This window comes from Fundulus heteroclitus, unplaced genomic scaffold (assembly GCF_011125445.2).
Source record: "Fundulus heteroclitus isolate FHET01 unplaced genomic scaffold, MU-UCD_Fhet_4.1 scaffold_59, whole genome shotgun sequence".
NCBI lineage: Eukaryota > Metazoa > Chordata > Actinopteri > Cyprinodontiformes > Fundulidae > Fundulus > Fundulus heteroclitus.
In genome coordinates, this window is record NW_023397022.1 from 345,925 (window position 1) to 358,837 (window position 12,913).

At 43.8% G+C, this 12,913-nt stretch overlaps 1 protein-coding gene across 2 annotated transcripts in view; it reads right to left on the reverse strand.

Annotated features, from left to right (window-relative positions):
• Positions 1 to 783: 783 nt before the first annotated feature.
• The window catches only part of LOC105918485 (arf-GAP with Rho-GAP domain, ANK repeat and PH domain-containing protein 1), a 37,222-nt gene continuing 25,092 nt past the window's right edge, over positions 784 to 12,913 (reverse strand). For both annotated transcript variants that reach the window (XM_021311159.2, XM_036133165.1), the window contains exons 18-26: positions 12,437 to 12,563; positions 8,951 to 9,050; positions 8,647 to 8,848; positions 6,649 to 6,694; positions 5,372 to 5,586; positions 4,245 to 4,454; positions 2,917 to 3,022; positions 2,672 to 2,813; positions 784 to 1,031 (exon numbers count right to left, since the gene is read on the reverse strand). In XM_021311159.2, the coding sequence (XP_021166834.2) occupies positions 966 to 1,031; positions 2,672 to 2,813; positions 2,917 to 3,022; positions 4,245 to 4,454; positions 5,372 to 5,586; positions 6,649 to 6,694; positions 8,647 to 8,848; positions 8,951 to 9,050; positions 12,437 to 12,563 (1,214 nt within the window). In that variant the 3' untranslated portion in view covers positions 784 to 965. The remainder of the gene's footprint in view (positions 1,032 to 2,671; positions 2,814 to 2,916; positions 3,023 to 4,244; positions 4,455 to 5,371; positions 5,587 to 6,648; positions 6,695 to 8,646; positions 8,849 to 8,950; positions 9,051 to 12,436; positions 12,564 to 12,913) is intronic.

Below are 12,913 nucleotides of genomic sequence, written 5' to 3' on the forward strand. Positions count from 1 at the left end.
TACAAAAGATCAGTCCTTGTAATTTAATAAAGCAAACAAGTGTCCTTTGTTCTGATCCATTTAAACTTGATCAATGAGGAAAAGCCAGACTTATTGTCTCAGGTTAGTCCAACAGCGTCCTCCTGGATAGCTGAACCATGAGACCTGAAGGCAAGCAACATTTATTTGTATCGCACATTTCAGTACTGAGACAATGCAAAGTGCTTTACATGATTAAAATATAGGAAACTAAAAACAGGATGAAAGCAAGTTGGAATATCATGTAGAAAAAAATAAAACTAAATAAAACAAGGGAAAATGCAAACTAAAAGCAAATATCAAAAACAGTTGGACGTCAAACTTAAACTAATGATGATTCAGTAAAACAGATTAACTAGTCAGAGGCAATGCTAAACAAATTTGCTTTTAATCGTTTTTTAAAATAACTTTTCCAGTTTTCTGGGAGTTTGTTCCAGATCAGTGGAGCATGGAAATTAAATGCTGCCTCTCCATGTCTGGTTCTGGTTCTGGTTCTGCAGTCTTCTGGCTCCAGCCAGGTCTCAATAACAAGAACTTCTGGGACTCTGACGAACCATGGAGGCCGACCAGCCTGGACCCTGGGAGTGAGGACATGGTTCTGGTTCTTTTCTGGTTCTGGCAGCTGTTCCTGCCGTTGGTTTACTGCAGGGTCAGTGGTTCTTTGGTTCCACTGTAGAACCCAGCAGAACAAAATCAACTGTTCTGTTGGTCAAACTTTCTATCTATCACATTTAACATATCAGTGAAAACACAGAACCATCCAGCAGGGGGTGAATGCAGGATGTCACCAAGAAGCCCTTTATTGATTCATTTAGTGTAATTATTTGATCAGACCAAAAACAGGGAAATCAATTGTTTTATGATGGGGTCAAACGTTTGGTTTAAATAGTCTGACGATCAGTAAAAAATGCAGACATTAAAAGGTAAAAAAACAGAAAACAACGTCCTCAGAGGATGGTGATCTGCTCTTCTTCATCGTCCACTGCTTTTTCCTCCACCTTCCTGTCTGGAGTCTGCAAACAAACCAGATCAGAACCATCAGTGAGATCACGCTCAGAGCTGCTTTACCTGTTCTGAAGAGGCATCAGCTGCCAATCAGAGCACAGGTTAACTGAACACACCTGGAATTATTTCACCTGAGTAAGACCAGACTTCAGGTTTCCATCATCCTGACTTCCACCTCTCACTGTGCTGTGACTGGTGGGCAAAGCGAGTACTGCCATCTAGTGTTTGCAAATATGAATTACAGGCTGCTGTCAAATGGGACAAACTTGCCTGAAAGACGGGACAGTTGGCAGCCCTACTAATGGGTCAACTTGGAGTTAATAGGTCAACTGGGAGCTAAGTGTGGTTAACGGGCAGTAACCAGTGACTGAATGTAGTGTGAAGATTTTTGTATAATGTTGCCTACAGAGCTGCGTCTCAGTGTATGAATGTGTTAGTGAGAGTGACTGGGTGAATGTGGCTCTGGTCTACAGCGCTTTGGGCGGTCAGCATGACTGAAAAAGCGCTATAAGTTCAGTCCATTTACCATTTACCAGTAAAGAATATTTATCACTGAGGTGGGAATGTTTACGCATCATATGTCAATCATTTATAAAAGTTTATTTCTTATATTAATGTTTTCAACAAATTTATAATCAATTGAAAATGGTTTTCCAGGATAGGACCCCCTGCCTGTGATCTTCCACCTATTGCTTTGCCAAGGCTTCCTCGTTTTCTGCATTATGATGCTAACTACAATTCATGTCCATACGTCTGCAATATTATACAGCCTATAATTCACAGCACTTTAGCAATAAAAGCATCCTTCAGATTAAATCAGTGAGGGTCCGTGGTCCCACCCAACAGACAGGCTGTCACCTTTTTGGCTACATAGGTCCAAACTCAGCGAATGTGACCCGGTCCAACTTCCTGCAGGTTCACAGAACAGACTGATAGATTTTCTGAACTGAAAATTATATTTTGTTTCTAATGTTATTTCCTCTATTTGCTGCAAATGACTTTAAAATCCTTCTGTTAGTCTATAAATCCCTGAATTAGCACCTAAATCCATCACAGACTTGTTATCAGGGCATCAACCCTCCAGACCACTCAGGTCTTCTGGCTCCAGCCTGCTCTGCAGAACCAGAACCAGAACCAGAACCAGACATGGAGAAGCAGCATTTAGTTCTTATGCTCCACTGATCTGGAACAAACTCCCAGAAAACTGTAAAAGTGCTGAAAGCCTGAGTTCCTTTAAATCGAGATTAAAAACACATTAGTTCAGGATTTTCTTTGACTGTTCTAGTTAAACTGAAAATTCATTAGTTTAAATTTGTAGTCCAAAGGATCTTGACCTGCTGCTACTATTCCATTGCAATCTGCTTTCCTCTGTAATGTTTTCTTTTTATCTTCTGTTCATGTGCAGCACTTTGAATTGTCTCAAAACCTGCAGACAGGACAGAGAACATCCATGGTTGTATGACTGGAAAAGGTTCCGTTTGACGGATATGAATATAATTTATTTATAGTAATTGCTGCTGCATTCAGATTTACAGTAGAATAAAACTGTTTCTGGTGATGCTTCACCTGTCAGTTATGCTCCTGCCTCTTTCCCAGTCATGTTCCAGGTGTGTTCCAGGTGTGTTTAGGTGGTGTCACCATCACTCACCAGGAAGAGCAGCGTGTGGTGAATGATGAACTCTCTGGTGAGTGTGATCACATCCTGGCTCATCGCCTGGAAGACTGACGGCGCCAGAACCACGGCCAGGTTATGGGCTGACATCTTGTTGACCTGAGAGAACACTTGGACCCTGAGACAGAGTGGGAGGAGCTAATGAACAGGTGGTGCTGACAGGTGCACATCAGATAGTAAAGCGTGTTATATGACTGTGTGTTGGGGTCATGGTCAGTTACATGTAAAAATGTCCAAACAGCACGTTGAGTGTCGCTCTGTTGTCAGCAGGTAGCTGGCATAGTAACCGTCTGTACTCTTTAAACCGCTTACTTTCATCTGAAATCACTGGGAGAAAGGAGGACTGTTAGACAGGGTTATGACACTGGAATAATAATAATAATAATAATAATAATAATAATAATAATAATAATAATAATAATATTATACTAATGCTAATAAAATAATAATAATAATAATAATAATAAAAATAACAATAATAATGCAAATGATAGCAATGCTAATGCTAATAATAATAACAACAGTAATAACAATACATAATAATAATAATTAATAATAATAATAATAATAATAATAATAATAATAATAATAATAATAATAATAATAATAATAATACTAATAATAATAATAATAATCATGCTAATATTAAACCAATGCTTATGTTTACAATAAAACATTTCTAAAATCTTCAAAGTAGTGAATCTTTAAAAGTTTGATTTATTATTTTGGTCTTTAAAACACGGCTTTAACATATTTATAATAAGTCCAGCAAAGGTTAATACATGATGAGAAATACTCCTGAATACACATTTAAACATTTAGATTACTTGCATGTAATGATCACACTGCAAACTTCTACGCTAAGATAAAAGTAGAATATCTGACTGAAAATGCTTGAAAAAAGTTTAAATTCTGACAGTATTGATCTTGAATGGGGGACTTAATAGACTATGAGCATAGAACTGTGGACGGGCCGTACCAGGACCACACTGAACAGAACTGCCCAGTGAGGACGACACCAGACCACAAAGACTTAATTAATCTAACCAATTAACTGATCTAATTACAAAGTAGAGACACTAGGAGAATCCAGAGCCAACTACTTTATGTGTGATTATGGCCATTATTTTCCATTTGCTTTGACCACTGCTCAAAGGTTCATGTGGCATCCTTAACTTATTTACATGTCGTTATATTACTTTATTATTCTCAGCCAACACTTGGCTATGGCAAAATCAGAGACAGGCAGGAGGGATCATAGAAAAAGGTTTTCCTGTCAGCCTTATCTACATTCTGAAGACATAATGGTTGGTTGGATGGTGCCCAACATGTTTTTCTTTTCCCATGCACATGACTGACTATTTTATTTAATCGTATTTAAGGTTATTTCACACTTCTCAGTACCTTACTCTGTGAAAATGTCCTTAATTTGTGTGATTATTCTGTAATCGTAGGGAGGACTATAATGGAAAGTTTCCTTCATTTTCCCAAATATGCAATAAGATCAGCGTAGATATATGTATACTCAGGTGTGTGAGGTTGTGAGTACCTGCGGCCTGCAGCCACTGCTGCCGTTCTCCGTCAGGGATCAGACTCTGGTGGTCACGGATGAACTGTTTGAGGGCGGAGCCAACATCCAACACGCCCTGCTCATCTGCCTCTAGAGGGGCGGAGTTTGGTGACGTCTTCAGGGCCTTCACCAGCTCTTTGACTTTGGAAGCGAGGCCGCAGCGGCGGTACAAGCCCTCCACCCTCAGACCTGCAGACACAAAGATATGCTGCACCCACTGAGGTTTTCATGGACACAGCCCGCCTCACACTGTTCGGACAGTAAGACATGCCAGTTTGCTCCAGCAGTGGGTGGAGGCAGATGAGCGTTCACACTGAGCCTGGTTCTGGTTCTGCTGGAGGTTCTCCTCCCTGTTAAAGGGGAGTTTTCCTCTCCACTGTCGCTTCATGCATGCTCAGTATGAGGGATTGCTGCAAAGCCATCAACAATGCAGACGACTGTCCACTGTGGCTCTACGCTCTTTCAGGAGGAGTGAATGCTGCTTGGAGAGACTTGATGCAACCTGCTGGGTTTCCTTAGAGAGGAAACTTTTGACCAATCTGTATAATATGATTGATTTTGATTTTGTAAAGTGCCTCGAGATGACATGTTTCATGAATTGGCGCTATACAAATAAAATTGAATTGAATTGAATTTTCCTGCAGGAATCAGCTGGCACTCAGGAGGTTCTGCACACATTCTGCAGTCCAGTAATAGGAGCCACATTTGATCCAGCATAGTTTAGTTTAGAGGTTTGGTTTCAGAACCGTTAAATTCAACAACATCTACACCAGGGTTCCCCTAACCTGGCCCTCAGGGGACACAGCAGACCTCTGCAGAATGAATGGGCGATTAACAAGCTTCTGCAGTACCTGAAGAATTGGTGAGAAGGTGGGATAGACATGTGGCCCTGAGGACCAAGGCTGGGGACGCTGGTCCAGACATGGATCAATGAATTCACTGCTTCATCTTCAGCTAGCTGGATCAGAACGTCCTGTAGGAACCTAGAAGCTGCTGCTGACCCGCCAGCTCTCTGTCTGTCATCAGGCTCAGGTGTCGGCTCCTGTTGACGGTTCATTGCATCCCTGTCTCACCTGTCCGCTATCAGCCTAACTGCACAGACTCACCGTAGGTCGTGATGTGGGAGATGCAGCGCTCGATGGCCGGGGAAACACAACCTTTAATCCCTGAATCAGTCTCCATGTATTGGCTCAGAGTAGCCGGGCCCCGATTCACTCCTGCAGGTCGCTCAGAAGCTGAATCCTGATTGGCCAGGGCTTTCTGCAGGTGTTTGAACCAGGTCTCACAGCTGGGTTGATGCTCAAAACGTAAAGTTATAGTCCTGATGAGAGAAAGGAGATTTCACCTGTTGGGTACCTGTTAACCAACAAGCTTTACTGCCGTCTGAGGATGCATCAACAAAAACAGCCATTTATTCTGGAGCTTAAAATAAGGCAAGTCCCACCTCACAGTAAAATATCCAGATGTTACACATTGTATTCAATTATCCGTTAAAATGGGTTCTAGAAGCAAGAGCTAAACCCAAATTATTCATACCCCAGGTTTAAAGTACTGTTTCAAGTTAACCAAGATGTTGACATGCTATACAAAAATACTTTCTCACATCTTTTACATGCATTCTTTGTACATTTCTCCACTTTTTATTCATGATTATTCAATGTTTTTCCTATTATTTATTTATCCTCAATAAATGACGTTACGGCTTTAACCAGTCGGGCCGCTGAAACTAATTAACTTCCCTTTATGGGGATGATAAAGTTTATCAGCATATTAATAATAATCTGATTGTTATTGTCTCTAGGCTCATTTCCTCCACTGTTTAGGTGGAGCCAATCAGCTCGCTCTGTTTCCACCACCTCTTGCTAAAAGTCTCTCCTAAGATTTCCCACTTTAGCAGCTCTCTGAGGGCCTGAGATGCTTTGAGAATAACTTCTATCTCACTGAGGTAAAACTCTAAGAAAAGATTGTTTCTACATTGATGTCACTAGGAGCTGCTGTCAGTCTGAGGGTGTTTGGTGAAGCAGCTGATGGAGCAGACGCCTTCCAACCTCTGAGACTTGGAGCTCGTCACCAGAGATAAATCATCTGCATCTCAGAGGAACAGCAAAGAAATCTGCTCAGGCTTGATGATGTGACGCCAAGGAAGACATTTCCTCTGATTATTGAGAAAGGGATAAAAGTGACATTGATAAAATGTGAATTAAAACAGCTAGATTTTGTTTTAGATTGCTCCTCTCTTTCCTTTGTAGATTTATCATTGCCCGCCTCTCCAGAAACAAAGCTTTTGGTTGAATGCAAATAAATCTAAATCTGCTGGGATCTTGAATAATTTGGGGAATCTGTATGATTTTGTGCTGCACTTGAAGGTTTGTGAGATACTCACCTTTCTGGAGTGACCAAGGTGATGATGTCTTCATGTAAACTTGTCTCTGAAGGAGGAAATAAATTCAAACACTCAAGATATTCCTTCACAAAACTTCCACCTCCTGTTGGGTAAAGTCCCACAAATCTCATCAGGGACTTTCTGTTCATTATAACTGAGTTGCTTCTCTCTAGTCTAAAACATGTAAAATAGCCTCTTTTCCACCAGCCCTACTCCACCCGCTCAGCTTCACTTGGTACGGGTTGTTCTTTGACCAACCTACAAATGCCTGGAAGGCTCAGGGTTGGGGGGGGGGGGGTGATACCCTCCAGCTGTCAGTGTTGTGCTGCCCTGAAGCTGAACTGTGTGGCGTTAGCATGTTAAAGCAGTGGCGTTAGCATGTTAGAGCAGTGGCGTTAGCATGTTAAAGCAGTGGTGTTAGCATGTTAAAGCAGTGGCGTTAGCATGTAAAAGCAGTGGTGTTAGCATGTTAAAGCAGTGGGTTGGCATGTTAAAGCAGTGGCGTTAGCATGTTAAAGCAGTGGTGATAGCATGTTAAAGCAGTGGTGTTAGCATGTTAAAGCAGTGGTGTTAGCATGTTAAAGCAGTGGGTTGGCATGTTAAAGCAGTGGCGTTAGCATGTTAAAGCAGTGGCGTTGGCATATTAAAGCAGTGGCGTTAGCATGTTAAAGCAGTGGCGGTAGCATGTTAAAGCAGTGGCGTTAGCGTGTTAAAGCAGTGGTGTTAGCATGTTAAAGCAGTGGTGTTAGCATGTTAAAGCAGTGGCGTTAGCATGTTAAAGCAGTGGCGTTAGCATGTTAGAGCAGTGGCGTTAACATGGTAAAGCAGTGGCGTTAGCATGTTAAAGCAGTGGCGTTAGCATGTTAAAGCAGTGGTGTTAGCATATTAAAGCAGTGGGTTGGCATGTTAAAGCAGTGGCGTTAGCATGTTAAAGCAGTGGCGTTAGCATGTTAAAGCAGTGACGTTGGCATATTAAAGCAGTGGCGTTATCATGTTAAAGCAGTGGCGTTAGCTGTTAAAGCAGTGGCGTTAGCATGTTAAAGCAGTGGTGTTCGCATGTTAAAGCAGTGGTGTTAGCATGTTAAAGCAGTGGCGTGAGCATGTTAAAGCAGTGGCGTTAGCATGTTAAAGCAGTGACGTTGGCATGTTAAAGCAGTGGTGTTAGCGTATTAAAGCAGTGGGTTGGCATGTTAAAGCAGTGGTGATAGCATGTTAAAGCAGTGGTGTTAGCATGTTAAAGCAGTGGCGTTAGCATGTTAAAGCAGTGACGTTAGCATGTTAAAGCAGTGGTGTTAGCATGTTAAAGCAGTGGCGTTAGCATGTTAGAGCAGTGGCGTTAGCATGTTAGAGCAGTGGCGTTAGCATGTTAAAGCAGTGGTGTTAGCATGTTAGAGCAGTGGCGTTAGCATGTTAAAGCAGTGGCGTTAGCATGTTAGAGCAGTGGCGTTAGCATGTTAAAGCAGTGGTGTTAGCATGTTAAAGCAGTGGTGTTAGCAGCAGAAGGACCAACAGGACTTTAAAAAGCAAAACTAGACTGTTTTTATCATTTTTATAGGTGGCATATTCCCCCGCTCCCTCTGCGGAGAGCAGCGAGGGAATTCAGAGAGTTTCCCACACGGTGGTTCGATCAGCAGCCGTGAACTTCTAGAACAAAAAGTCTAGTTTCTACTCGACCCTCGGCCAATCGGCGAACAGTAGAGTGTTCAGATCCAAATGCCACTCTACTCCACTCTAATGGACCCCTGGTTCAGAACAGGGCCAGAAAACCCAGGCTGGCTCTGAAGGAAACCATTCTGTAACGCTCATAAGCGGGTTGAGAAGAGACGGGTCAAACCAAGCTGGTGGAAAAGTGTCTGACATGGCGAGGGACGGGTCAGTGGGGGTGTTCAAGTGTATTCAGTATAGAAAAAGAACAGAAAGCATTGTCAAATTAAAAGGGGTGTGAATAACTTTTGCTGAGCTTTAAACCATAAATACAGAAGACAGCTGCTTGGTTACCTTGTGAACTGAGCATGCTCAGATCCAAACTCAGAGCCGGGTGCATGTCCTTCTGTACGGGGTGGACGCTAACGCCATCCTCCCACAGTAACAACCAGGCGTCATACTGACTGGAAGCCCCGCCCACATCCACCGTACACACCTTGCTGACAGCGGAGGCTCCGCCCACCTCAGCATAGGTCACACCCCCTGGTAGAATGACCTAAAAAGCAGGGCTGTGGTCAGTCTAAGGACACGATTGATGCCTGGGAGGCTGTTCTGAGATCAGATCATGTTGCTGATGCTGCAGATGTGGGTGTTGTACCTTCAGAATATGAACCAGATGACTCTGCAGAGACTCTCTGTTGTCAGCATTACAGCTCAGTTGGTCAGTCAGTGTCACCAGCTCAAACCGATGATCCGGCCTGAAAACACAGTCAGAGTCATGAATGATGGATGTCAACATGCTGAGGGATCATTTCTGGTTCTGCTGCTTTTATTTCTCCATCTGTGAGGAGTAAAAGCTTTCTTTGAGCCCCTGATGGAGGCTTGTAGTAACAGTCCAGCTGTAATCTCTGTCTACTTCCCTGGTCCTCAGAGCCCATCACAAAGCATCGCCATGTGAAACTGGCTCCGTTCAATAATCTCTCGACAATAAAGGCCTCGTTCTTAATGAATTTATTACTGAAAACAATCACAATCTCCTCTGTCTCCCTGAAACATGGCACAAACTCCTGGATTATTTTTCATTAAATAAAAATTTGTTACATTTAATTTATTTACTTTTAAAGCCTTAAATGGCCTTGCCCCACTTTAGCTCTCTGAGCTGCTGACAGAGCCTAAAGTGAGGCTTAAGCTCAGAGGGAACCAGAGTTTTCTGTTGCAGCTCCAGAACCTTGGAATGGGTTTCCACTGCAGATTAGACAGACAACTTCTCTGTCTCATTTTAAAACTCTTCTTAAAAACCACCTCTTTTCTTTGGCTTTTGACACCATGTAGAGCATTGATTTTATGTATATACATGCATATTCTCATCCTGTGTGGGCAGCGCTTTTTACTTATTTTTATTTCTTTTTGTGCAGCACTTTGGAAACCTTGTGTTTGTTTAAATCGTGCTATATAAATAAAGTGAATTGGATTGTATAAGTCAGACCATACCCCTAGCTTCACATACATTGAGAAAACTCAAGAAGTGCATGGGGGGGGGGGGGGGGGGGGGTTGCAGATGTACATAGAGGGGACGTTAAGACAATCTCCATACCTGTGGTTCTTTCATTTGAACCTATTGCTTTTAAGCTGTCTGGTCCCCCTCTAGTCATCGCAGTCATTTATCGACCCCCTAAGATAAAACTCTCATTTCTCTCTGATTTCTCCGGCTGACCCAACGATGTGCCGTCTCACCTTCACATCAGAACCAAAGCAGTCACTTTCAGGCATTCTCCTCTCTGGTACACCACTGAACTCCACCAAATGAAATCGACAGCTGGAAAGACTCTAGAAGAAAACTGGATGAGCTGTCCATCACCAAGCCTACACAACTACCTTCTCCAATGAACTCAGCTCGATCAAGCTAATTAAACCGCATACACTCTGGGTCCTCTGACCCCAAGGCTCTTTTCTCCAGTAAATAAACTCCTTAAACCCAGCGATAACATCTCCAACTCCTTCACAGTAAATAAGTGCAATGCCTTTCAGCCAGAGACAGTTCATCAAAACTGGCCGCTGTGACCCCCATCCTCAAACAGCCTAGACTAAACCCTGACAATATGAGCAACTTTCCATTTCTACTAAAATATTGGAACATGCTGTTGCCAATCAACTCAAAACTCACCTCACTTCCAATGACTTGTATGAACCATTCAGTCTGGCTTCATCTCAGCATTCTCCTACCCTTAGACCTCACTGCAGCCTTTGACACCATTCTTCTCTCCACCACCCTCTCCTGGTTACAGTCATGTCTCACAAACAGGCAACAGTTCATCAATAACTGCACCTCCTCCACTGCGCTTCCCTCACAAGGCGTCCCCCAGGGTTCGGTGATTGGCCCTGTACTCTTCATCGTCTACATGCTACCCCTCACATGAAGCCATGGTCTTCACTTTCACTTCTACGCTGATGATGTCCAACGCTGCATATCCACCAAATCCATCACATGGAACTCGCTCCACCTTGACCTGTTCCCTCACTGAGATTAAATCATGCATGGACTCAAATGTCCTTAAACTCAACTGCGACCAGTCAGACATCATCAACTTTGGTCACAAATCCCTGGTGAGACCGAAGTTACCTCAAACCAATACCACTTTGTCCCCTTCCAATCACACCCAGTACCTTGGAGTCATCTTCGTCAGCAATGTCTCCTTTGAACGCCACATCAACCACATCACAGGAATTTCCTTTTTTAATCAAGAAAATTTTGCTCGACACTTCAGAATCAGAATCAGACATACTTTAATATTCCCAGAGGGAAATTACTTCCCTTCCCTGCTGCTGAAACTCTCCTCCTTTATTTCCTGCAGACTTGATTACTGGGAAAGAATTCTTTATGGTTCATCATCCAAAATCCAATAAACTCCAGTACATACAAAACTCTGCTGCTCGCCTGCTCACCCACTCCTGGCCTGCTTCTCACCCACGAAGCCCTGCATAACCGAGCCCCATGCTACGTCCACCCTGCTCCACCCTGACCCTACTCCACCTCCAGCCTGCTCCATCACCAGCCTGCTCCACCCTCAGCCTGCTCCCCCCTCAGCCTGCTCCATCACCAGCCTGCTCCATCACCAGCCTGCTCCATCACCAGCCTGCTCCCCCCTCAGCCTGCTCCACTGTCAGCCTGCTCCACCTCCACCCTGCTCCATCACCAGCCTACTCCATCACCAGCCTGCTCCACCTCCACCCTGCTCCACCCTCAGCCTGCTCCCCCCTCAGCCTGCTCCATCACCAGCCTGCTCCATCACCAGCCTACTCCATCACCAGCCTGCTCCCCCCTCAGCCTGCTCCACTGTCAGCCTGCTCCACCTCCACCCTGCTCCATCACCAGCCTGCTCCACCTCCACCCTGCTCCACTGTCAGCCTGCTCCACCTCCAGCCTGCTCCACCCTCAGCCTTCGCTCCTCTGACGCTGACCTCCTGTCTCCACCGCTCAGAACCAGCCACCGGTCCACAGCTCCGTCTGGAGCTTCCCAAACACACGCGTGACCCTACAGGCCAATCCACATTCAAATCACAATAAAAACAATAAACACCCTAACCCACAAGCCACAGGTTTCTGGATGCCTATGGTTTTGTCACTGATGACTGATTGGTTGATCAAAGACCTTCATGTTTAGGTCACGTCAGTCTAAGTGAACAAAGATCTCCACCAGAGGACGATCTCATAGTTAATTTGACAGCTATGTGTTCACATACCTGGAATCTGACGGATTTTACAATGCTAACCATGTGCGTATTTATACAGTAACAACAATGCAGTTCAGGTTTAGTTTGGGTGATAAATCTGTTTCACTGACACCCGGCTTCACTAAGCTCAAACTCCTCTTCCTCTGTTCTTCATCAGAGTCAAACCTGCGTCTTCGGTTCAACTGAAAAATGTTTGATTCTCTCTGCAGTTTGATGGGAGCTTCAGAAGTGATTTACAGAAAGTTAAAGCATTTCTGATCTGGTTTCTGATCACTAAACCTGGAAGAACCGAGCTTTCTCCTGTAGATGGTTCAGATAAACTAGTTTTCTGTGATTAAATATTGTTTGTTCATGTTGTTCAGTCTAATCTGCCGGTTCTCTAAACATTGGAGTCACAACAGTCCAGATTTACCCGTCTGTGAGGAAAACAGACAAAACTTCTCGCAGGTCGAGGACGTCACATGCTGCAGAATCATTTTCTAATGAGAAGAAAAAGCGATCTTCCTCCAGTTTACCATGGAGCTCCTCATCCTCTTCACCTGTTCAGGTAACACAACAAATCAGAGACACACATCAGGTATGATACAGACTGGAGACAGTTTGGTGGTGGACACAGAATCTGATCTGAATAAGTTCTACAATAACAGGGACACACACGTAGATCTTTTTGGTAACATCCAGCTGAGCAGCACCGTGAAGGTCCATTCAGAACCCCTGGAATAAACATCAGCACCAGTTCCAAAACATCTGGCCCAACAACAGTCAGTGTGACGAGCGGTGTGAGATTGTTGGAGGTTTCCTCTGATGGATAGAAAGAGGAACTTCCTGCTCTGCAGTAATCAGGTGTCCACCTCAAAGGTCACCTCTTATGCTTCCTTTCAAGTTAGGA